Source organism: Protopterus annectens, chromosome 17.part0 (assembly GCF_019279795.1).
Source record: "Protopterus annectens isolate FY-2018-M chromosome 17.part0, PAN1.0, whole genome shotgun sequence".
In the NCBI taxonomy this organism is placed as follows: domain Eukaryota; kingdom Metazoa; phylum Chordata; order Ceratodontiformes; family Protopteridae; genus Protopterus; species Protopterus annectens.
Genome location: NC_056751.1, coordinates 820,997,334 through 821,021,479, shown reverse-complemented (window position 1 = coordinate 821,021,479; position 24,146 = coordinate 820,997,334). Strand labels below are relative to the sequence as shown.

Below are 24,146 nucleotides of genomic sequence, written 5' to 3'. Positions count from 1 at the left end.
GGCTAGCACACTTTAGTGGGCAGCCTCCACAGTTAAATTAAACAAACAAACAAGCAAACTTTCGATTAAATTCGACTAAATGTAACTTTAAGTGCAGATTTAAAATAAATGCAATAATCAGAAAAAAAAACAGTTCAGGCTAGTTTAAAGTAAGCAACAGAAGCTATTTCCAGTGAAAAAAGCAAATATACTTAAATCCAGAAGGTAGTCGCTTTTTCGAGTTCCTTGCTGCTAGGACCACTCTGTAAACCCACGTGGAGCTTGTCTGAGCAGTATAGCCAGAAAAACGCCCAGAGGCGGATTTTAAGCAGTGAACTACAAAAGAGCTAGGAATGGTCCCAAACAACCAATTACTACAGCTTCTTGTGCTGAGGTCACTTCCCCAAGGACAGGTAGGCTGCTCAAGGCTCCCCACTCCCACTGGTGAGCAAAGAAACTTCCTTCTATCCAAGTAAGGTAATGGACAACACAGGAACTACACCACAGCCCAGAATACAGCAATGCCTGTATACTGGTCTAAACTAGTCAAGAAAGGCGGGAAAACAAGGATTTTTTTTGTTTTTTTTTGTAGAAATACACCGAAAATGCAGAGACAGTGATAAATTAGTTACACAGGCCAGCGCACTTTAGTGGGCAGCCTCCACAGTTAAATTAAACAAACAAGCAAACTTTCGATTAAATTCGACTAAATGTAACTTTAAGTGCAGATTTAAAAATAAATGCAGTAATCAGAAAAAAACAGTTCAGGCTAGTTTAAAGTAAGCAACAGAAGCTATTTCTAGTGAAGAAAAAGCAAGTATACTTAAATCCAGAAGCTTGTCGCTTTTTTGAGTTCCTTGCTGCTAGGACCACTCTGTAAACCCATGTGGAGCTTGTCTGAGCAGTAAATACAGAAGGCATCTGACTTTTCTAAGGGTGAAGATAACACGCAAACTCAGCAAAGTTCATGAAAGAAGTATCCAGAAGCAGGTTTGATGAGGAGAAATGATCATCCAAGCTCATTAACAGTGCAAACTACATACTGAAAGTTGTTCAGTAGAACGAGGAAATATTTGCCCAAATTGGCTTTGTCTCATTCAGTCACATGGTCCATGTGATACTGTGAAATGTGCTGAAGTATCACTTGAGAACAGTTTACAGACAGCTGGAATCATTTTGCCATGACAACATGAAGACATATATTCCAGAGAAACTGTCCACAAGTCCAGAAAATTACATTCCATCTATAGTATCAACAGTGCAAGCAAGATAATTATTTGAATGTCAGTATTTAAGTTTTGGGTGATTAATAAGAAATCCTTTAATATATTCAGACAGCATCAGAAATTATATACCATATTGACACATTACATATGTTATTCATAATATTCCACAACATACAAATGAGCTAAATACAATGTGAAAGTTGTATAGCCCTCTATGTATCTAAAGTATAAAATGCTGCCTTGCAGTAAAAGGGTATAACTTTCAGTTTACAAAAAAGTGGTATGTAAGATATTGTGCTATATTTCTTTAGGATATGTGTGAGTTAAGCATATGCTAGTACAACGGGCATGTCATGTGGTAGAGTTTGCTCTGATGAGCCAAGTACACTCATAATCTGACAAATACTCATGTCTTTTGCTTTTTGATCATCCTGTCAATATACTCATCCATATATTTGTTTTACACATAATGTATATGTGTATATAAATATTTATCAAGGAAGTGGAGAAGAGGGTGACTATCTTCAATGACAAAAAAGAGATGTAACAAGAGATGATTTGGGGGACGCATCTAAAAAAGGATAAGGAAAGGCAGCCCAAGTGGGCAGAAGGGTGGCAGTACTGCATTTAGACAACATCAGTCTTGGGGAAGTATATCAATTTAGAAAGAGAACCAACAGTGACAGAGCAGAACAAGGATCTGGTATTACTGATCACACCCAGACTGGGCCACTAGAGGTACAGTAAGGAGGCCATGATAGCAGCAGCTAGATTGTTGACATGTTTTTGCTGGGGGGATACTGGGATTACAGAAACAGAAAAAACAGTACTTCCATCCTAACATGACCTTGCAGATTACACCTTAAGGACTGTTAGTAGATCTAGTGCCATATAGGAAAAGGGTTGGTATTAGGGCTAAGGGTTTGTATAATGTTTAAGGTGTTTGCTCACAGACACAAAGTACAGGGTTTGTTTCTCACTCCTGAAAGGGAAATTGACTAGACTTAAAATGCCCAGAAGGCAGCTAGCCTAGTACTAACATATGAAACTATGAACCTATGAGAGACATCAGGCTGCAGGAAGAAGTCTAGATGAAAGTCTCAAGGAGGCTATGCAATGAAGTAGATAGAATGCAGCCAAAGCTTAGAGAAGCTGTAGATCTTCTCACTAAAACCAGAACAGACATGGATGACATGGGATGGTTCCATAATGTCATGTTAGGTAGATGTGAAGGGTGTCAGCTACAGTGGAGAGATGGGGAGGAGGGTCCAAAAGCATCAGGTTGAAGGAACACAATTGGTCAATGGAAGTCTGAAAGGACTTTTTGACAGAGAGGGTTTTGGACCTATGAAGTAAACTTTCATATCGGCTGGTGGATAAGGACTCCAAAGAGGAATTCAAGAGGGCATGGTGCAAGTGAAGAAAAAAATGAAGAGGAAAGGATGAAGAACAGGGAAAAGGTTAAATGCACTTAAAATGCAGGCCACATAGGCATGTTAATTCCTTCTATCATCAATTAAATATACTGCATGTTTTTTGGAGTTTACTTTCACATACACCTGATTTACACCTTAAACACAGTCCACCTTGGTGATATCATAATTAATAAGAAACAAAATGGTACTGATGTCACAAAGCAGCTTATTTCAAGATGTTTACTTGTAATAAGTAATGTAAGAGATAGCTACAATCTTTTTTTAAGAGCTTGTTGTATATTTATAAAAAAAAGTAATCATCCTTAAGCTGAAGAATATAATCAGCATGAAAGATGATGTTTAGAAATGGAAAATACGTAAGTAGATTTTTATAATTAAAGAGTGCACAGACCCTTGGGGTACACGTGCTTCAGACTTGCCAGTACTACCATAAGGATTGAGTGATTTAGCCAGAGCCTATAAGAAGCTTTATTTCAAGAACAGCTAAACTACCTAACCATGCCTTCACCAAAACCTAGGAAATGTATGACAGGGGGGGGAATGTGGGTGACTGACTGACTCAAAAATTGTTTTCAGAACACATCTGTTTGAGCAACGAAACAAAATAACTCAGAAAATGTGAAAAAGTCAAAATATTGACAATTGTTTAATACAGGAAGCAACCCCCTGCACCCTGCTAATTAATACCAACTTTGAGATTGCGCAACAATAGGGAAAGGGCAAATTCCCATTTTCATTATTTTGAGTTTTCCACATTTTGCGAGTTGATATTTTGTGTCGTTGATCAAAGGAATGTATCCCATTGTTTTTATGTTGACAAAATAGAACCAATTACCTGGCCCTTGTCTATGTTTGTAATCTGTATCTGCACAGATTGCAGTGAAGAACTGCAGCCCTGGTGGAAAGAAATGCCACATTTTCCAATGGGCTGTAATATATCATTGTATAACTGTTTATAGACATCTTGGTGCATTTCTGTAGGTATAAATCTGAATGAATTTTAAATGTGTTTTATAGATATGTAACATGGAATTCATACATTAAAGGCATCTGAAACGGATTCCTATTAGATGGCCGAAGACGCATTCTATCGAATGCATCTTTGTTGAACTTAAAACAATGAAAAGGCAAAATAGAAAAAAGGCTTTTAAGCTAATTCTTTCCCAGGGAAAGAATTTGCTTGGCTGCTTCCGTTATATTGACGTTTTCAGCACTGTAGTGCGATCTCGGAGTTGGTATATTTAAGTAGGGGGGTGTGGCGTGCAAAGCCCCCCACTTTATGTTTTCTTTCAAATTTTTTTTTCCCTTGGAAAAAAATCGCTGTTCTGAGCTTTCATGATTGTAAGTTTTCACTTACATGGGGTCGATTATTCATCATTTGCTTTTTTAAGCAATCGATGATATAATATAGACCCTCTGAAACACCTCCAAATAGCCTGTTTTGATGATATGCAGAGCATGCATTTATTCTGTAGACTCATGGCACCTTCCATAAGAATACAGGAAGTTAGGCAGTTCAAAGAAAGCACTGTTATGCAGGAAACTAGCATTCAATCACAATATTAGAGTCTACTACTAGCAGGAGGTTTAACAGACTTACAGGTATGTCTACCTGTGGTTGCTGTAGTATGTGTAAATTTGTGACCACAGGCAATTCATTTACTATCAATGGAACAAAGTACAAAATAAAACACAATTTAAATTGTACTTCAAAAATGGTGGTCTATGTTGCACTGTGTTCCTTATGTAAAGTATTTTACATTGGGAAAACAGAGCGTAGACTAAGGGACAGAATTTATGAACATAGTTATGCAATAAATACAAACAAAAACAAAAATGCCTTGGCTAGGCACTGTATGGCAAATGGGGGGCATAAATTCAGTTTTATGGCAATAGATCAAGTTCAGTCTAACATTCGAGGTGTTCCCTACAATTTAATTCTGGAAGAATGAATTGACATGGGAAATAAGACTAAATGCTTTTGTTGAACCGGGTCTAAATGACCATTGTAATATACAATGTCTTTTAAAACTTAAAAGTTTAGAAAGAAAGTAAATAACCTTATACATTTTTTTCAGGTTATGGATATGTTTTATTTATACTAACGTTTTTGTATAAACGTCATACATAAATATATATTTTTTATGTGTGGGTATACATAAATATATACACATTTTTTATGATAATATTAAAGGTTTACAGGTGATGATGATGTTTTTACAAGTTGTAACCAGTTGGCAGTTTACAACAATCGTGATATCACAGTTTTAAGTTATGAAAGATTATTCATAAGATATTTTATAAGTTTTAATAAGGTACTACTTTTTGTAGAATTAATACACCATTTAGGTAAGATCATGTGACTGTATTTCACTATTTAATGGCTACGTGTTGTTTTGAAGTGTAATCTGAAGAAGTTGCCTTAATAAGGTGACGAAAAGCGCTTAATTAAACTGTATTTTCCAAAAGTGGTTTGAAGAATATCCTTTGGAGTTTGGTGCCATTGGTGTTTTTTTGGAGCTTTGTGTATACAATTTTAGACACAGAGAATACAGACAGGATACAGAACAGCAATATTTATCAAGTAACATGTAAAGAATTTCATATCACAAATACTTTTTTAACTGTTTGTGTAGTTACTGACTTGTTCTGCTCAACATGTTGCAGCAGTATTGTGCTATACACTGCATTATGCTTTCGTACTCTTGGCATTAGGATAAAACAACAATTGCCAGACATCAGAAGCAGAGCATTTAGCCCTTAGGTTCATAGATTAATACTAGGCTAACTGTCCTTGTGGGCCATTTTAAGTCTATCCAATTACCTCATGAAAGAATTAAACCCTGCACCTTGCATTTGTAAAGTGAACAGCATAACCATTATACCAACCTTCCACCAAAAAACAAAATAATAATACCTCACATCCAAAAGATGTGGATACTTCCAGATTAGAACCACCAACGCCATCACCCATGCTAACTTCCCTAGTCCACTGACCCACACAAGCTGCTTGTTTATAATTTATAATACCCAGTGTGGCAGTAAACAACTCACAGATGATCATCAATAGGAAGGCACAAAAAAGTTACATTATTTTTATGCAGAGTTAAGGAAAGCTAGGCATTTTTCTGCAGCTTCCAAAACGCACTTTTGTACCCCTTCCCTCTGTAATAGAAACCAAAACCTTAATGAGTGGCTGGAAGCATTGCTGTACACAAAACCTGCTTGCAGACCAAAAAAAAAAAAAAAACGGAATGACTACTTTCCAATGACTGCATTATATCTCTCTGCAACTTGACATATTAATTTAGAGTCAGTCTCTAAGTCTTTATCATATTTATTTATTTACTTATCTATCAATCTGTCTATCTGTCTATCTTTATCTTTGTTTACAGGGAAAGTCCAACTGGGGTTAATCCCATATTCTTTGGAGGCCTGGGGAGAAAAGATCCATAGTTATTACAAAGTACAGAAAACCTTACATATAGATACATAAAATAAGTTAGTATGAGTTTTACATCGTACAGGGAGAAAAGCTGTACAGTTTTTACACATACAAAATACAGACGTTATTCACTTTTCATACATAAATTAAACAGTGTGGCATTTTTATTGTGAATCAGGTATGTATGCACACTGAAATTGTATATATAGTTGAGGATTTCCAGTTAAAATATTAAACACTGTATGTACCAAAACTGAATATATACAGTTACTAGAAAGATAGATATATGAGACATTAGAAATTATTAGGATGTTATGTCATTTAACTTTTTCAGTAGTAGAGTAAGTAGGTTACAGTTTACAAAGGAGTTTGCAATTTTGGATGTTAGTATGTTTGTTTTATAAAGAATATTAGTATGCAGTGGAACATGACACAGAAGATACAGAGATAGAGATGTTAGATGACGTAGGGATTTACTGAAAAGATTGGCGTATATGAATTAGGAAAAAGGAAGTTAGCTATATGTGAGAGGAGAAAAGTGTTTATAAGTCGTATTTATATACTATCATGGAGCTGTGCTGAAGCACAGCCAGTTGTGTGTTTTTTTTAGTGATGCTTTAAATAAATTTAGTTTGTCTGTTTGAATTTGGACAAAGGGATGGAATTTCAGATTTTTCTAACATTAGAGTAAAGTGACTCATGGGCTGAATTATTTGACTTGGTGACAAGAGTAGTGTTTTATTGCTGGATCTGAGAGTTCTGGTAGTATTATAAGGTTCATTGTACCTTGTAGAAATGGACATTCTTCAGGGCAGTATATTAGTTTGTGGGCTATAGTGAGCTGTGCATAGTTAAGGTAGTGGAGAAGTTCAAGCCAGTTCAGATTGCTTAGAGGTATGCAATGGTGAGTCTTTTGAGGGTTATTTGCAACAAGTTTGGCAATTCAATTGTAGGCCGTTTCTAGTTTGTTTGTTAAGGTGGAGCTGAGATTAGTAAAGACAACAGATGGATAAAATAGGGTTGGGAAGGGTTATATTTTTGCTGTTGATTTTCTAGAGTGATAAGTTTTTTTTACCATATACAGGGACCTAGTATCCTTTTTTTTGTTTTTTTTTGTTTTTTTTTTTTGATGCCTTGGAGGAGGTGATGATCATACTTGAGATGATTGTCAATTAATATTCTCAGTATGGTTTAAGAAACACATTCTGTTTTTGCATTATTAAATGACAGATTATAGAATGAATATTTTTTTCCAGTTTTAGGAACTTTGTCTTGTTGGGGTTTACCAGTAGGTCTGAGTTATGTAGCCAGAATTCTGTGGATAAAAAAGCTTTATTGATTTTTACCAATCCAAGACTGTCAAAACATAAATCTAGTCTGTTTCAAGTTGCCAGCAGAGTTATGCTCACTCTAGCAGTTATAATATTCAAAATGCTAGGAGAGATCTATATGCAAACACTGACAATTTCAGGATACTACCTGGTTTTCCGACACAAACTGTCTCATCGCTGATGTAGCTTGCCCAGCTTCATCCATGTGATGTAGATCCCCGCAGCTTTATCCACACACCAAACCTGTTTTTATTGGTTTATACATTACAACTGAGGGTGGATAACAGAGAAGCAGCTGAGTTATTTTAATTGACTAATGGAAGTATCTCTTCCATGGAGAGGCGTGGGATCTCTTATTCTTATTCTTACAGCTGTATAGTTTATATTCTGCTTTGATTTCTTTTGAAAATTGAGAAACCCAAGCTTCTACTTCCATTTGTCCCTGTTATCTTTCTAAGCCACTTCAGTGACGGTACCAGTTTCAGCTCTACAAACAGAAAGACAGAGACAGAATCACTTCACAGCTGCCATTCACATTACTATCAGGGGATTTTGTTTTTAATTTCTGCATTACAAAATCAGCAATACTGGTGCCTATGAGTTTAATGAAATAAAAGAACAGCACTGAGAATTTTTTGTCCAATTAATAGCATAAAACAACCTTAAACATCTGCATGAATACAGCAGTGCAGCTTGCACAGATTAGGTCAAGTTGTGCTGCTCACCCTTTATCAAATTATAGTCACACACGTTTCCACTACAGTAACATTGACTTAAGTGGGAACAATTGTGACAAGGTATTGCTCAGCGGGAACAGTTCTGCACTGTACTTTTGAGTGATTTACCAGCCTCTAGTATGAAGTGCAGAACACACAAATGCACACTTTCCCCCAACACAAACACACCACACACCCGCGTGTGCACACACACCTGTCATGAAAGCCATGACGGCCTGCAAAATGCAGTCAGAAACTCCAAATTTAGGCAGAGTTATAGATTCAGGAGCCAGACATAAAGAGAGCGGGCTTTAGTGTTGGATAAGACCATACTGTTGTGATGGAAGAATATACTTAGCTGAAAGTAGCAAGTGGGCCACCACGGAACCACTGCAGTAGAGAGAACCAAATCTGTCTGGGCCAAAAGTGAGCTACTGTGACATTCCATCTTGTATGTCAAAAAAAAAAAACTATAACTGTGGAATGGGCAGAAAAGTCTAAACAAAACATTATCTCTTGGACAAGAGCAATACTTGCTAACAAAATATTCTGAGAGATGGCCTTAGACATCAGAATGGTGAAGCTTTGTATCTTACCAAATTGCAGAAAATTACATTTCCTGCATCTCTGGAATAGTCTGGTTTTATGAGTGATGTCATATATATCTCCCAGTGTTTTGATCAAGGCATAAAACTGCAATGATGGACAAACCTAGAAGGTGCCTCATTATGATAAACAACTCCCAATAAACTTCTAGTTAAATAATGTGCCTTTCAAACCGGGAAGATTGAAATAGGCAGAAGAACCAGGTGCCCTTCCCTTAACTATGTAAACATAACACTCCCTGGCAGATCTTTTCTCATGAGTGTTCAGAGATTCCAACCCTGCTTCCCCATCCACTGCACAGCAATATACATATACTGAACCTACCTAGCCTCTCTCAGGCAGGGAAGGCTAGGTACAGAAGAGGTCTGCTACAAGTTGTGACTCTGTTCTATGCAGCCATCCTGTTTGATAATAGGGCCATATACAGACACACAGGCATACATTCTGAATAGATGCAAGTAAATGATCTGGGAATATAGCAGGGGAGAACAGGGTGAATTAGTAGATTATCTATGCCCTGTGGGTCCTCTTGGTCTGACTATGTGATATCCTTTACTGTTATCTCTGCACAATGTTGGGCATTATTTTTGAGACTTCTTACATAGTTAGAGAAGGCTTTGTGCTCATCATTCACCTGGGTGGTTATTTTTTCTTCCTATATGATCTTGAGTGATTTCATCAGGGTACGGAGTTCCTTGTTACATTTATGAAGAGTGGTATTGGCATCTTGAGAGTTAAATTTATTTTTGTGTGGAATTCATTTTTTATTTTATTATGGAGCCTGTTCATATTAGGGTTCCACCATAGGGTTTTATTTTAAAATTTGACATTGTATTTACTTCTGAGAGGGCAGATGCTTCTATGCAGCTGTTTTCATGTGCATACAATTTGTCAGTAAAGGATTCTACCTAAGCAGTGGCATCATCAAGATGGAAGGGGCTTCTGAATTTAGCCAGGTCATCACTTAGTTATAGTACATTAGTCTTGGTATAATCTCTGAATATGAGTATAAAGATGCTTCCCTCTTCAGTCTTATGGTGAATGTGACTGATTTGTGGTGTAATTTGACCAGGAAGGAAGTTACAACTGGTGGGGAGCAAAGCTGCACTGTATTGTAAGGACCGGTTCCAGGATTTTATAGCTTCTGATAGGGGTGTAGACTAACTTTTCAAGAGAGTACAAAAACACTCTCCTTCCTCATCCAAATTATTATGAAACAACTCTGACCCAAAAAAAAACACCGACTGTGGCACACAAAAAGACAAACAGCAAAGCAAGATTTCTGTCTTTATTCTAGCACTTCGGTGTCTCCACCTTCAAGAAATAACAAACAGCAAAAAAATTTCACACATTTTTATACCCCACATAGGTTCATAGGTTGGTACTGGGCTATCTGTCCGAAGGCATATATTAGCCCAGCCACGTTGTGCGGTATTCACCGCCCCTTTAGTAGTTCCCTAGACCCTTGTACTAGCAGCTAGTACCCTTAGCCCCTATCTAGTAGTGCTGTTGGTGTGATCCCCGGTGTGAACTTTCTGTTACCCATCCACTCATCAAGGTTCCTCTTGAAGAGTGATAGTGAGGGGCTCTGTCTTATGTAGATCTGGACCCTGTTCCATAGTAAGGGAAGTCTCTGCAAAGGGAATCTGTCCCTCCAGCATGTTCTATTCATTGTTGTGTTGAGGTTTATATCCCTAGAGCGTGTAGCTCGAGTAGATTTGGTTTTACTAAGATGGAGCATGTTCAACAATTCTGGGTTGGACATGGCTCTGTACATTAGACAGGGATCTCCTCTGAGAAAGCGGTATGCAACAGAGAACAGTCTTAGCTTTTTCAATCGTGCTGCATAGGGCAAGTGTTTGAGGCCAGTAATCCTCTTGGTTAGGTACCTTTGTGGTCTCTCCAGCTGCTGGAGATGTCTAGCCAGGTACATTCCAATTGGTGCATTGTACTCAATAATGGGTCTGATGAGGGAAGAGTAGAGGGGCACCATTACATCCTTAGATCTTGATGCAAACCCTTTCGTGATCAGATGGGTCACATAGAAGGATTTTCTAACCACTTTGGCAACATGGTTATCAAAGGAAAGCTGACTATCTACTTGGGTCCTTAGATCCCTTATTTCTTCTTCAGATTTCAGGGGATTACCTCCTATGTTGTAGTTTGCGGGTACTCTGTTTTTTCCAAAGGAGATTACTACGCATTTTTTTGCATTTAGCTTGAGACAATGGCTTTGACACCATGCATCAGTCTCATTTAGGCCCTTCTGGAGGATCTCCATGTCAGCTGGAGACTCTATTATAGCACCCAGTTTGCAGTCGTCCGCAAACTTAGTCAGCCACAGCCCTTCCGTGCTTGCCTGTACTTCTGAGAAGTATATGCCAAACAAGAGGGGCCCCAGGACAGAGCCCTGAGGCACACCACTCGTTACTGGTCTGGATTCAGACATAGATCCCACTACTCTTACTTTATTACTCCTACTTTTACTTTACTTTATTTATTACATAATTAATTACAATCACTTAATAATTAAACAATGGACCTTCCCTTAAAGTAAACACTTCCAATTCAATTCATTATTTAAACCATTGGGCACCAACGTTTTGTATTTTAAAATATAAATACTTTCCTTATACAATAACTTGAGTTTCAATATATTTTCATCATTATATAAACATTCCACTCTTTCTAAAATTGTGCCTTGTAATAAAGTAGCATCACTATTATGTAACATTTTAAAATGTAAGGCAATTACTTTATCTTCCCTTATATTTCTAATATCCCTTAAATGCTCCATGAACCTGATACGAAATTCACGCTTAGTCTCCCCTATGTAGTATAACTGACATCGGTACCTCAGGGCATATACAACTCCCTTACTTCTACATGAATAGGTGCCTCTGGGTTCAAATTTAACTCCATTCATACTACTAAACGTATTCACTATATGTGTACAAGCGCCACATTTATTACAGCTTAATGTTCCTCTGACTGATGGTGTATCTGATATACTCATAACTGGCATACAAAATCTACCATGTACTACCATATCCTTCAAATTTTTTCCTCTTTGATAAGAGAAAAAAGGTTTCCTAGGCAAAATATCCGCCAAAAACCTATCCTCCATCAAATATTTCCAGTAATACTCAATTAATGTTTTCATCTCTTCACGTTTAATATTGTATACAGATACATAGTAGATTGAATCTTCTGCATTATTGCCAATTGTTCTATGTCCATACCTATGACAAGTACCTTTATCTTTGTATCAATTATTACTACTTCTTCCATTCCTACCTGTACATATTTCTTCCCATATTCTGGTCTGGGCTTCTTGCATAATAACTGGATCTTAACCCCTTCTCAAAAACATGTCTAGTTTGTTTCATCTCTTCCATCAATAAATTTCTGTCACTAAACAGACTTGAAATACGTAACATTTCTCTGTAAGGTAAAGCTTTCAAGACATGGGGTGGATGACAACTAGTGGCATATAAATATTGGTTACTATCAATGAACTTCCTATGTATATTTGATAAAATAGCTCCACTTTCCTTCTCTTCCAGGATAAGGTCCAAATATACCACTCTGTTCCCCTTCTGAAGCCCATCAAATGACAGGCCAAAAGGATTTTTATGCATTTCCAACATAAACTCATCAACTTCATCCCTACCCCCCTCACAAACAAATATCAAATCATCAATAAAACGGAAATAAAAATCAACATATTTTTTCGTAAAATTCAAATTAAATAAAAACTTAATCTCAAAAAAAGACATAAAAAGATTAGCATACATGGGGCAAACGCTGACACCATTGCAGTACCTTGTTATTGTCTATACAATACATCATTGAAATAAAAATAATTATTCTTCAAACAAAAATTTACCATATCAACTACAAAATTAGAGAAGGGGCTATCTCCCAAAAAGTATGCAATAGCCTCCAAACCATCACTATGGTTAATCGAGGTATGCAAACTCTTGACATCAACCACCAACCAATATTTATCCTTATTCCAAACTAACAGGGAAACTTTTTTCAAAAAGTCAAAACTATCCTGTATGTAAGCTGGAGATTTTAAAACATAAGGCAACAATATTTTATGTAACACTAGACCAATATTACGTAAAAAATATTTGCAAGCCGAAATAATAGGTTTACCAGGTGTTTTTTCCATACTTTTGTGTATCTTAGGCAGACAAAAGAAAACAGCTATCTCACTGTTGCGGTTAAACAACCTATCCTTAACATCCTTCTCAGTAAAATAGCCTAACCTAACACTTCTGTCTAACATTTTTTCATATTCAACTACTGCTTGCTCATATTTACTCTTACTACATTTCTCATATACATCAACATTTTCCAAATGCTCCATACACGTTATAATATTGTAACGTGTTCATAATCACTATTTTATTCCCCTTATCCGAAGGTTTTATTACTATATACTTCCTACTTCTTAACACTTTCAGAACTTGCCACTCTTTTAAAGTTAAATTATAAGGTATCTTATGTTTGTTAACCAATACACTTTCACAAATATTCTCACCTCCAAATCCTATCATGGAGCCAAACTGTGAAATACGTGTATTTTCAAAGGGTGGCATAAACTTATTAAATACTGGTATAGTAGATACATCAATCTCACAATATGCATTAGGAGACATACTTTCATCATTGCTACCCTCAGATATTTCCCCTAGCTTCCTCATAACAGGAAAAAAACTATCATCAGATTCACTAAGCAGAGAATTATTGTTTACATTATTGTTTTTAAAACCATTGCAAAATGATATTTCAAATACAACTTCCTTAAAAATTTCATTTCTTGCTTCACTATATAACCTCTAGGTAACACAGTAGGCATAAACTTAAGCCCTAAATTCAATATTGACACTTGTTCCTGTGTTAAATTACATTGAGACAAATTCAATAATTAATTTGCTTCAGTACATACCTCATCATCTGAACCTTTTGTTATGATATTGTCCATTACTTTGTCCCTGTTTAAAATCTGTCCTATAGCCCCTTTCTGGGCAACCAACATTTGCCCCAAAGCTTCTGTTCCGTTTCTGTCCCTGTCGATACTGCTGTTGGTACTGGTGCTGATCTCCCTGGTTCCGAAAAGTCTGTTGGTGTTCATGTAGAAGTAAGGGAGTTGTATATGCCCTGAGGTGCCCATGTCAGTTGTACTACATAGGGGAGACTAAGAGTGAATTTTGTATCAGGTTCATGGAGCATTTAAGGGATATTAGAAATATAAGGGAAGATAAAGTAATTGCCTTACATTTTAAAATGTTACATAATAGTGATGCTACTTTATTACAAGGCACAATTTTAGAAAGAGTGGAATGTTTATATAATGATGAAAATATATCAAAACACAACTTATTGTATAAGGAAAGTATTTATATTTTAAAATACAAAACATTGGTGCCCAATGGTTTAAATAATGAACTGAATTGGACGTGTTTACTTTAAGGGAAGGTCCATTGTTTAATTATTAAGTGATTGTAATTAATTATGTGGATTATACAAATGTGTGAAATTTTTTTGCTGTTTGTTATTCCTTGAAGGTGGAGACATCAAAGCGCTAGAATAAAGACAGAAATCTTGTTTTGCTGTTTGTCTTTTTGTGTGCCACAGTCAGTGTTTTTTTTTTGGTTCAGAGTTGTTTCATAACTTTCAAGAGAGTTTGTAATGATGAAGTCCAGAAATTTCTGGGTATAAATATTTGACGGTATATAAGACTCCCAGTTATTGGTGGTATAGTTGAAGTCTCCTAGGCATATGGTGTTTGGCTTAATGCACAGGGACTCCATGTTGGTTAGCTAGGAGGTATGTGCTTAGGGGAACATCAGAAATAAAAATTAAATCATTAAAAAATCATGATTAAAAAAAATTACAATAATCACTTCTATAAATGTATACTGTAAACATCACCATCTTGAAGATTTTAGCGTAGACAGAGCTATCTGCCTGCTGTATCCATGTATTCTCCACCAAGAATAAAATAATTATGTTTTAAATAGAACTCCAAAAGTTAAATCACATGGTATCTCCTGTGCCTGTCAAAGAATGCCTATGCAACTACAATCAGACCACAGAACTCATTAATGGATGAATAAAGTGAACAAATATAAATCATGGCTCAAAACATATTATCCTGCCAGAATAATCACCCACCTTCTGAATCACATCTTTCACATCCCTAATAACTGATTTTACAGTCATGGCCTAGCCTCACCCCATGACAGCTGAAATGCATACCCACTGAAATAAAGGACTACCATGGATTCCCTGAAGTGAATGTATGCCTCTACCCACAAGCGCACATGAAGAAGGCTGCTGCAAGAATGCCAAGTACAAGTCTCTGGCCCATACTCTATTCACACTACACCTCTCATAGGTTCATAGGTTCACAGGTGTGTACTACGCTAATGACAACTAGGGCTTTTTTTAAGCCTAGCCATGCATCCCAAATCTCTGACAAGTTCTGGTACTCATTAAAAGTGTAATCAGAGGCTTGGGAAATGAAACCTTTACAAGCAAGGGCCTGGCAATAAAACATTAACAGGCTGCCTGTGTCCATAGGACCCAACCAAAGATGAATTTCCTGTTCCCCATTCAGTTAACACTGCATGGAAGGGGATCCAGTTCCTGAGAAGGGGTAGACTCTGGGATAAATACATGTCTCTTCAGCAGGTCCTATTTATATCTCAGGCAAGGTTTAAGGCCTTAAGCTTAGCCATGCATTCCACTTCTCTAACAAGTTCTGATACCTCCAGTAGGCATCAGCACAAAAGCAGAATAAAACACCTCCATCTCCTGAGAATGGATGAGCCAGTATCAGTCACTCCCACTTTTCTCTACTGGCTTCTCCATTCATATCAAGTGCACCACATTTTGAGGAACGTTTTCCTTCCTAAAAGGTCCATGTTCTTCACTGTTTCACACTGAAAGGATATGATGCATATTCAATGTTAAGAATATTTAAACTGACATCCATGGTAAATAATGCTGACTCATATTAATTTATCAAAGTAATTTTTATAAGTATAAAGTAACACATTTTATCCATCCTGTGAACTTCCTAGTTGAACATGTTAGTAAGCTGTTAATAAGTATTCCCCATTTTGCCCATCTGTTCCACATTATGAGAGGCAGTGCAGTAAAGTAGTTAGGGTAGGGTGAAGGGGCAACTGCCACAGGCGCAAATTGTTTGGAGGGGGTGATCATCCATCAAAGACTGATCCTAATCGGTTTTACTCTGTACTGGCTTTTAAAAGCCGATATTGCACTTGCAGTCAATCCTAAGTGCTGTAACACTCCCTGCGTGATCTAATCTGTAAAAAGGGCTTGCTACGAATGTAGTAAGCAGTTCGCTACAGTTTAAAAGAAAAAGAAATCTTTTTTTCTTTTATAACTACAAAACTGAGAGCCGTAGCACTCCTTGCTGGATATAAACTGCAGTAATTGATTGCTACAAATGTAGCAAGCAGTTGGCTACCATTTAAAAGAAAATACAATGTATTTCTTTAATTCACCCACCCCATAAAATGTGGGGTAGGAGGGCTGGAGACAGGGCACAGAAATGGGACCTGATTGGTTCCTGCATTTCACGTAGGATTTTTTTTTTTTTTGTAAATGAAAATTGCTCTCAGCTGGGGGGGGGACATGCAGAAACAGGATCTGGATGGCCCTTGCATTTCAGGAGCATCAGCAAATTGCAGAACTGTTTTTTTTTTTTTTTGCTCTTCACTAGAAAAGCTAGGTTTGGTACTGGGTAGTGGGCAGGAGACCCTCTTCTCTTCATTTGAAGAGCTGAAGGGATATGATGCTAGCTCATGGGACTGGCACAGAACACTAGTTGGACCAACTATGTCTCTGAGGTAGTGTTCCACATTCTGGAGATGGCCTTCATGACTGAGTCACTAATTAATACCAGGTCATCTGAATCACAATCAAAGTTTTATCCCTCTGTGCCATGAATCCAGCTAAATTACAGAAGAAATTGTTGCACTAAATAGTTTTAGTCCCCTCTAATGAGTTTTGCATTTATGATATGTTGGTCACATGACTTATGATACTGTGACTATTATATCAAAAATGTAGTGCATGATACATCTGTAAATGCCCCATGTGGGTAGCCGTACAGTTTTACAATGGAAAAAAGCAATGTATTTTGGCTTCTCCCATCAGGGGTTGCCACAGCATATCACCGGTCTGCAGATTGACTGGCAGTGGAGTTTTTATGGTGCCAAGTTGTCAGCCTATTGCCCAAACTTCACAAAAGGCACAAGCACACATACACATACATACCTACCTGTCTTTAAAACTCACTCGACTGCAGGGAGGACATGCAGACTCAGCAGAGAAGGTGCTACAGCCGAGAATCAAACCGGAGAATTTCTTGCTGTGAGGTGACAGCGCTAACCTCTGCACCACCATGGCCGACCACAGTTTTACAATGGATAAAGCTGCAATAATGCATATTTGGCCAAACTCCAGTCACATTAAATGAGTTTGCTGCATTGAGGGAACCACCATCTTTCCAAGCAGCAAACAACCTTGGAGCTGAATACATAATGGGGGGGGTGCTGTTCAATGAACCCTGTTCTGATTAAACTTGAGTTATGAAACTAATGTCATTAATTGCTGAGCTTTGCTAAAATAGGGCTATTTAAAAAAAAGCAAGACTGTATAAAAGTGGGTGCCAGGAAATTCCTTTACCTCCTAGAATGTGCAATCCTAGAGTCAGTATATTTAGTATTGTAGGGATGTTATCATGCAGCACGTTTGCCCCCCCCCTGCAAAAATTGTGTTAATTGTTTGTATGTTACAGCCAATGATGTTGTGCAACACTTGCTTTTTTAACCAATGGAAGTAGTGGCAGTGAAACTAGATTCCCTGTTTGACTGTGTAATTTAAATAAGGAGTGTATTTGGTGAAGACTCTGCTGCCTGCATCAGAGCTGTGGTGAGTTTTGCCCCCCCCCCCCCAGCACACACACATGCATGCAATATTATTTCATAGTTTTGTAATATAGTATGAATTTATATGTAATAATTTTTCTATTCTTATCTTACTGTGCAATCTCCATAAGACAAAACTGCAGTGTAGAAAATAGAGTTTCATCTTTTATTGCATTTGTATACAAAGTGATTTAGAACAGCTACTTTCTACAGTTTATTGCGGGAATAAATAGTTACACAATACAGCACAACTTTTATATGTTAATTGCGGTAGCATGCTAAAAAAAAAACAATTAAAAAGATGTTGCTTTGCAGGTGACGTGTGCAGAATGTAACTAAGATAAATGCATTTTTATATTTTTCAGTTGTACGCATATTGCTGATTGTGTTGGCCCTGATTTCCTTAGCAGCCGCTGTGCTTCTTACAATATTGTATATCAAAAAGTAAGTTACTGAATTCATTCAGATTACTTAAAATTATATATTCATTCTTATTTTTTTGTTTACAATGTACTGACAGCTCGGTTAGAAGTGATGTGCTATTCTATCCCTCCCAGAAGCTATCAGGATTTCATTAAGAACCGTCATGTCTTTCTTTGCTACCTGACAAAAGCAAATTATTGTTACGGCTTTTACTTTAAATTTTTCTTTTACAGTCTGTCCATGTGTTCTCCCACTGAAAGTGCTAGCCACTGGTAACAATGGCATATAACAAAGTTAGGGATAATAGGAAAGGATGAATTATTGCAAGCTAAAATCCACATTGTTGACTTTGGAAGGACAACTTTACAGGTTGGTAAAAATATGAAATCCTGAATGCTATTTATTTAGATTTTCCAGGGCAAAATATTGACATAACACCTTCAAAACTTTGCCTTGAAAAAATAGTTTTTACAAATTGGTCTCCAGTTTCTCAAATGCTAGCTCTAAAGCAGGTATAAATCTGAGACAGCAAGCAGACTATGCTATGAGGAATCTGTAAGGGGAGGCAAGATCCTCCGATCTCCCACCCACATTTAATCAGCATCTTCCCTGGTGATTTAGTTTTATCTAATGCTCAACCACCATCAGCAAACTTTAATATCTTCCACTTCTTTGGCAAAGTATCATAAAAAGGTAATGCCCTGTTTGTAAACACTGCCTGGAATGGTTGCTTAATTAGGATTGCCCTCCTGTGTTCCACCTGCCAGTCATGAACAGAAAGTGTCAAGGTAACAACATAGAGGGCAAGTACTAGCAAATGTATCTGCTTCTCGGAATCCATAGGCATAACATTAATTCATGAATTCATTTTGTGATACTTAGTTTATACTATTTGAGGTCAACAGGGAAATTAAGCCTATCCTATCAGGCACTGGGTGTAAGGCATAAATTCATATCTGGAAGAGATTTCAGTCTATTCCATAATGTACAGACACACAGACACACAGACACACAGACACACACACACACACACACACACACACACACACACACACACACACAGAAACACCTATATACAGTCAAGAGGATGCCAGCAATTAAAATGTTTTTATTGCCTTAAAGTTTGTACTTTTGTACTTTCTATAGATTTTAACAACAGCACCACCCGCATAAGCAATTCATAAAGAAAGACGGCCCTTTCAAATTACACCCCGGAGTATGTACTTCTTGGCAAAAGAAGAGGATTATCTCATTTTAGTTCAGGCAGAACATCGCAAACAACTGCTTCTTCTGTAGCTTCACCTCTGAAATACATCACAATGGAAGAAACTTCAGCAAATTTATTATTTAAAACACCATTTTTAAAAGAAAGGGAACATATTCATGGAATAATGCTTCTTTTATATTGAATGACATTTGTAAATGACATTTAAGGCATGTGGTGATATCTATTCCATAATTAATGAGATATATAGTAACTTGTTCCATTATGAATTCAAAACCTTCTTTAAATTTTGAGGGTTTCTTCTGTACCTCATTATAAGGTCATTGCAGGATTCCTGATGACATTAACAGCTGAAATACTTAGCAAGGATCTTTGCACATGGGGTCAGTTTGTAAAAATTAATAAGGCAGGGCAATTCATTTTTACAGTAATATACCTTAACAGCATTAATATACACCAAGAGATACTGAAACACGTTACGCTACATGAACAATAATGGGTGAGTTTAAAAATACAATGTGAAATAGTCATTTTACAAAATTAAGGTGCAGAGAAAATATCCTCAGAAAGATATATTTCTATATTATTCCATGTAGTTAGAGTATCTGTTTCTTTAAGTTATACAGACAAAAGAAATTCCTTGGCCACATGCAGCCTACTCTTAATAAGAAGAAAAACACACAGTACTTACTCGACAATCTTCTCTTCTCCATATCAGAATTTCTCTTCTTGGCTTATTTATTTCTCACCACACTTTTCATACCGCACAACATATTAATAAGTTGTTTCTGCAGTCAACAGCATATGCCAAAATATGCCAAGCAAATCCCAGGCACATGGACATATATTTCATGAATGTAAGTCCCTTCTGACCATCAATAGAACAATATAAACTAAGCAGGTGTGAAAACGTCTGCTGTTTCAGTTTCATTAGTATTAAGTTGTATGTTGGGCCATAAGATTTCACACAGAGTTAAGCGTCCCCAGGCATCTGCCTTCACAAAAAAGATGCAACAGTAAAAGTGAGATGTCCATTTACAGAATGACAGAACATTGAACTATACAAGAAAACCACAAAAGACCAGTGACCAAGAAAATGAAGTAAATCCAAAGCGTTTAATCTACTTGATGTCTCGGCAAACTGCCTTCAAAAACTAAAATCAATGTGCAACTGCCTGCCTATATATACATGCCTAAACATCAGTTGCACATCAGTTATTCAATTAAAAAAGCAATTATCCAATAAAAACAATTAATGTACAAAAAACCTCCATTTACACTCCATGTTTAAACCACAAGGAAATAAACTATTACATTTAAAATGTATTCAGATTCCTTATATAATGCGGCACATGGAGGTGATGTGACAGGTTTACAAGCTACTATTTTAGAAAATATTAAATGTTGCAATTAAGGGATTGAGGATATAAAACATCAGTTGCTGTATAAGGAATCTGTATACATTTTAAAATGTAATACTTTATTTCCTTGTGGTTTAAACATTAAGTGTAACTGGTGAATAATATCAAAAGGCAGTAACCTGCCTGTGTCATTGAGCTGTGCCCGCATGCTCTTTGCACATTGCAAGTACTCAAGTGGGTGCATGAGACCATGAAAGCCACTTAGCATGACCATAGTTCAAGATGACTTGCTGAGTGAGTGATTTTGAAAGATGCGTGAGGTCAGCCCTCATATGCATAATCATCAAGCTAAAGGGCCTGAATCTACACAATATAAACCATGGCAGTTACATTAGAGCTTCATCATACTATGGAAGAAAAAACGTGGAGCACAATTAGTGAACTTTGCTACACATGTGGGAAAGAAACTTTTGAAGAAGGAAAATAACATTACTGACTGCGTGAAGTATGTTTTACGTTTTGCTAAGTATTTCTTTTGCTGCAGTGTTCCTCCAATGTATTCCTAGCGCAAATGTTGTGGGAATATGTGTTTTTTGGAAGTGTTGCTACCCTTTCCAATATATTCTTCCATTACCAAGAAAAAGAAAGGCAAGTGTTAGAAATCTAACCGGAGTGGTAACTACAGACACTCCCTTTATGGAATCAGTAAGGCAGCATTAGTACCACATTAATAATTATAAGCTGAGGTAATGACATGTTGTACTGTTTATACCAACAGCTTGTACATGTGTAAGGGATTGGACCTGCTTTAGGTACAGGACTGCTATTCAGTTTAACTGTGTCTGCTGAGCATACATGCGGGACATGCATAGCCAAGGTCACAAGGTCAGTCATTGGTATCAGCATGCACTGTGCTGTCTATCCTTGTGTGTTGAATGCTTTCATTCTCTCATTTTGAGGGGCTGGGAGTGGGGGTGGGGGAATGGTCAGGAAGAGTTGCACAACTACAGTACCATAGCTGGACATACAACTCTGCGGGTGAGAGGATGAGACATACTGGCAGCTAGTTTACAACTACTGTTTTCAGTGACACACTGTGGATTCTGTGATTGCTGATATTCCCTCCAAGTTCAGTAGGATGAGTGTACGGTATTGGGTTACTTGCCTATTTGTAGTTGTTGCTCTGTGTGGCTGGGTATGGAGGGGGCAATTGGGTAAGGCTGGAAAGGAGGAAGGAATACTGGTAGTGCCACATTCAAGTATACTACTCTGGCAATCTATTGCATATGTAGATATTGACATAAAGTGACACAGACTGAATAGTGAACAGCATCACATGAAACATCATGCTTACTGGTATACTCACACTTGTATATTCTTTCTCCACTCAGCCTCATGCCTAGTAAAAGAAATTCCTAGAAATGCAAGCTCTCCCATATGGAGAATGAGATTTTGTTGCAGGCAGTCCATCTCCATGACCAACAGATGTTTAGCCAGGACAATTCTGACCAGTCTTACCATGACCATGTGTGGCAAAATGCAGTAACAGACATTAAAGTCTGTCATTGCTCAATGTAAATTTGCCTATGTCACAAGTGATAATAAAATAAAGGTGTTTAAAAAAAGGAATTAACTATGAAATAGATGCAGGACCACTGGCATAATTAAAGATACACAAAAGAAACAGTCCCACTGGAAACCATGGGAGGGGGTCTGTCAGCCAAACCACCACTGACTAAGATGATCAGGTTTCCTGTTAGTCTGAGAGGGGGTAGGACTTATCTCTTGCCTACAGCAGGGTGCAGGGTATATTTACTGAGCTACAGTGGCACTCAACTGTTTCCATATGGGATTTCCCAAGTGTATTTAAGTGCTGTATTGGGAAAAGCATATTTCTGGTCTTTGTGGAATACAGCATGGCAGTCAAATTTTGTTTTCCCTGTTATGTCAGAACATCAGGGCTGCAAACTCCATGGGCAACTTCACAGGATGAGGTCTGTCTTATTCAGTAGCGATACTGTTTGACATGTCTAGTATTTCTGCATTGTGAATAAAGTGGAGGTGGTGGGTAATACCTCATACTGGGTACAGAGTTTTGTGGTCCTCACTGGTGATTTATTATCTGTTTCCACTGCTGTGAATATTCCACTGCTTGATGCTGAAGATGAGTCTGACTCCGACAATGATGGTGGTGGTGAACAGCTGGCATGGTCAGGGAGCACAGTGTCAGTGTTGGATACAGGGAATGTGCAGACCATATCCCCCTAACAAGCCAATGGATATGGCCTCAGTGCCTATGGAATCTACACAAGATACACAGATTCCTACTGAAAGGCAGGTTGTCACTGGTAAACATAGCCAGGAAAGTGTTGTCTTCAACAGCACAGCTCTCACTCTCTGTCACAGAGCCATCACAGAAGCTCAGAATGCCAATACCTCTGTGCATTGTAAGGTATAAGTGACCTACAAGAGTGTATGTCCTGCACGTATGAAATTCTAGACATGTTCCATTGCCTACTGATGGAACTCAGCCCCCCCTTGCTCATGATGTGCATGCCAGGCATATAGCTGGTCCACATCTAGCTCTAGTATTGATGATCATTATGGACGTGGGTGATGTAAGTCAAGGTCAGGCACTGCCACTATGGCTACAGCAACATCTAGTGTGGAGGTGTGTATGGGCAGGAAAGGATATGCACAAGGGTCTTATGCCCAGGCAAGTTCCACATCTGGTAGAGGGTGCAATATTTTCACTCTGTGCAAGTAATCAAGGAGCCTCATTCCTCAACACTGACACTGGAGAGGGACATTCATCTAGAACAAAAATGGATACACCCAGCATTTCCAGATGCAGCTCTCTGCATCAAGCACAGTTTCCCTTAAGAGTACACAGGGTACACACACTCAGCCTGCGGACTGGGTTTTTCTCTCTCTGTCTCTCACCAGGTCCCCAATAAAGCTCCACACTGGCACAGCTACAGAGTTAAGTACTCAGCCAAGTATCGAAGCCAAGTCCTCCACCACTCTCTCTCTCTATGAAACCAGTGCTTCGTGTCCTTGCTCCAAATAGCTGACACACACACACACACACACACACACACACACACACACACACACACACACACCTGGAAAATGCTGGCACATATTTAACCACTGTGCCCACTTCTGCTCATACTACAAGGTAGTTATCCCTGCCACCAGACACTACAAAGCCAACTACCAAAAGCTCTTGCAAGGTTACCCAATTATACTGAATGAAATTAATATTAATACAAATAGTAATGTTGACCAAACAGTCAAGCTTTCAGGAGTGGCCACAGTGTCACCAAAAATATAAGTATTCTGAATGGTTAAAATATTTCTAAAGGACCAGCCACAATGAAAAGTTTTAATATATTTAATAATAAATAAGAAAAGAAC

The 24,146-nt window shown here is 37.6% G+C and overlaps 1 protein-coding gene across 1 annotated transcript in view; it reads left to right on the top strand.

Moving 5' to 3' along the window:
• Positions 1–24,146, top strand: part of LYVE1 (lymphatic vessel endothelial hyaluronan receptor 1) — a 428,786-nt gene that overhangs the window by 342,103 nt on the left and 62,537 nt on the right. Inside the window, exon 8 of the mRNA XM_044059009.1 lies at positions 18,083–18,161. Within this exon, the coding sequence (XP_043914944.1) occupies positions 18,083–18,161 (79 nt within the window). The remainder of the gene's footprint in view (positions 1–18,082; positions 18,162–24,146) is intronic.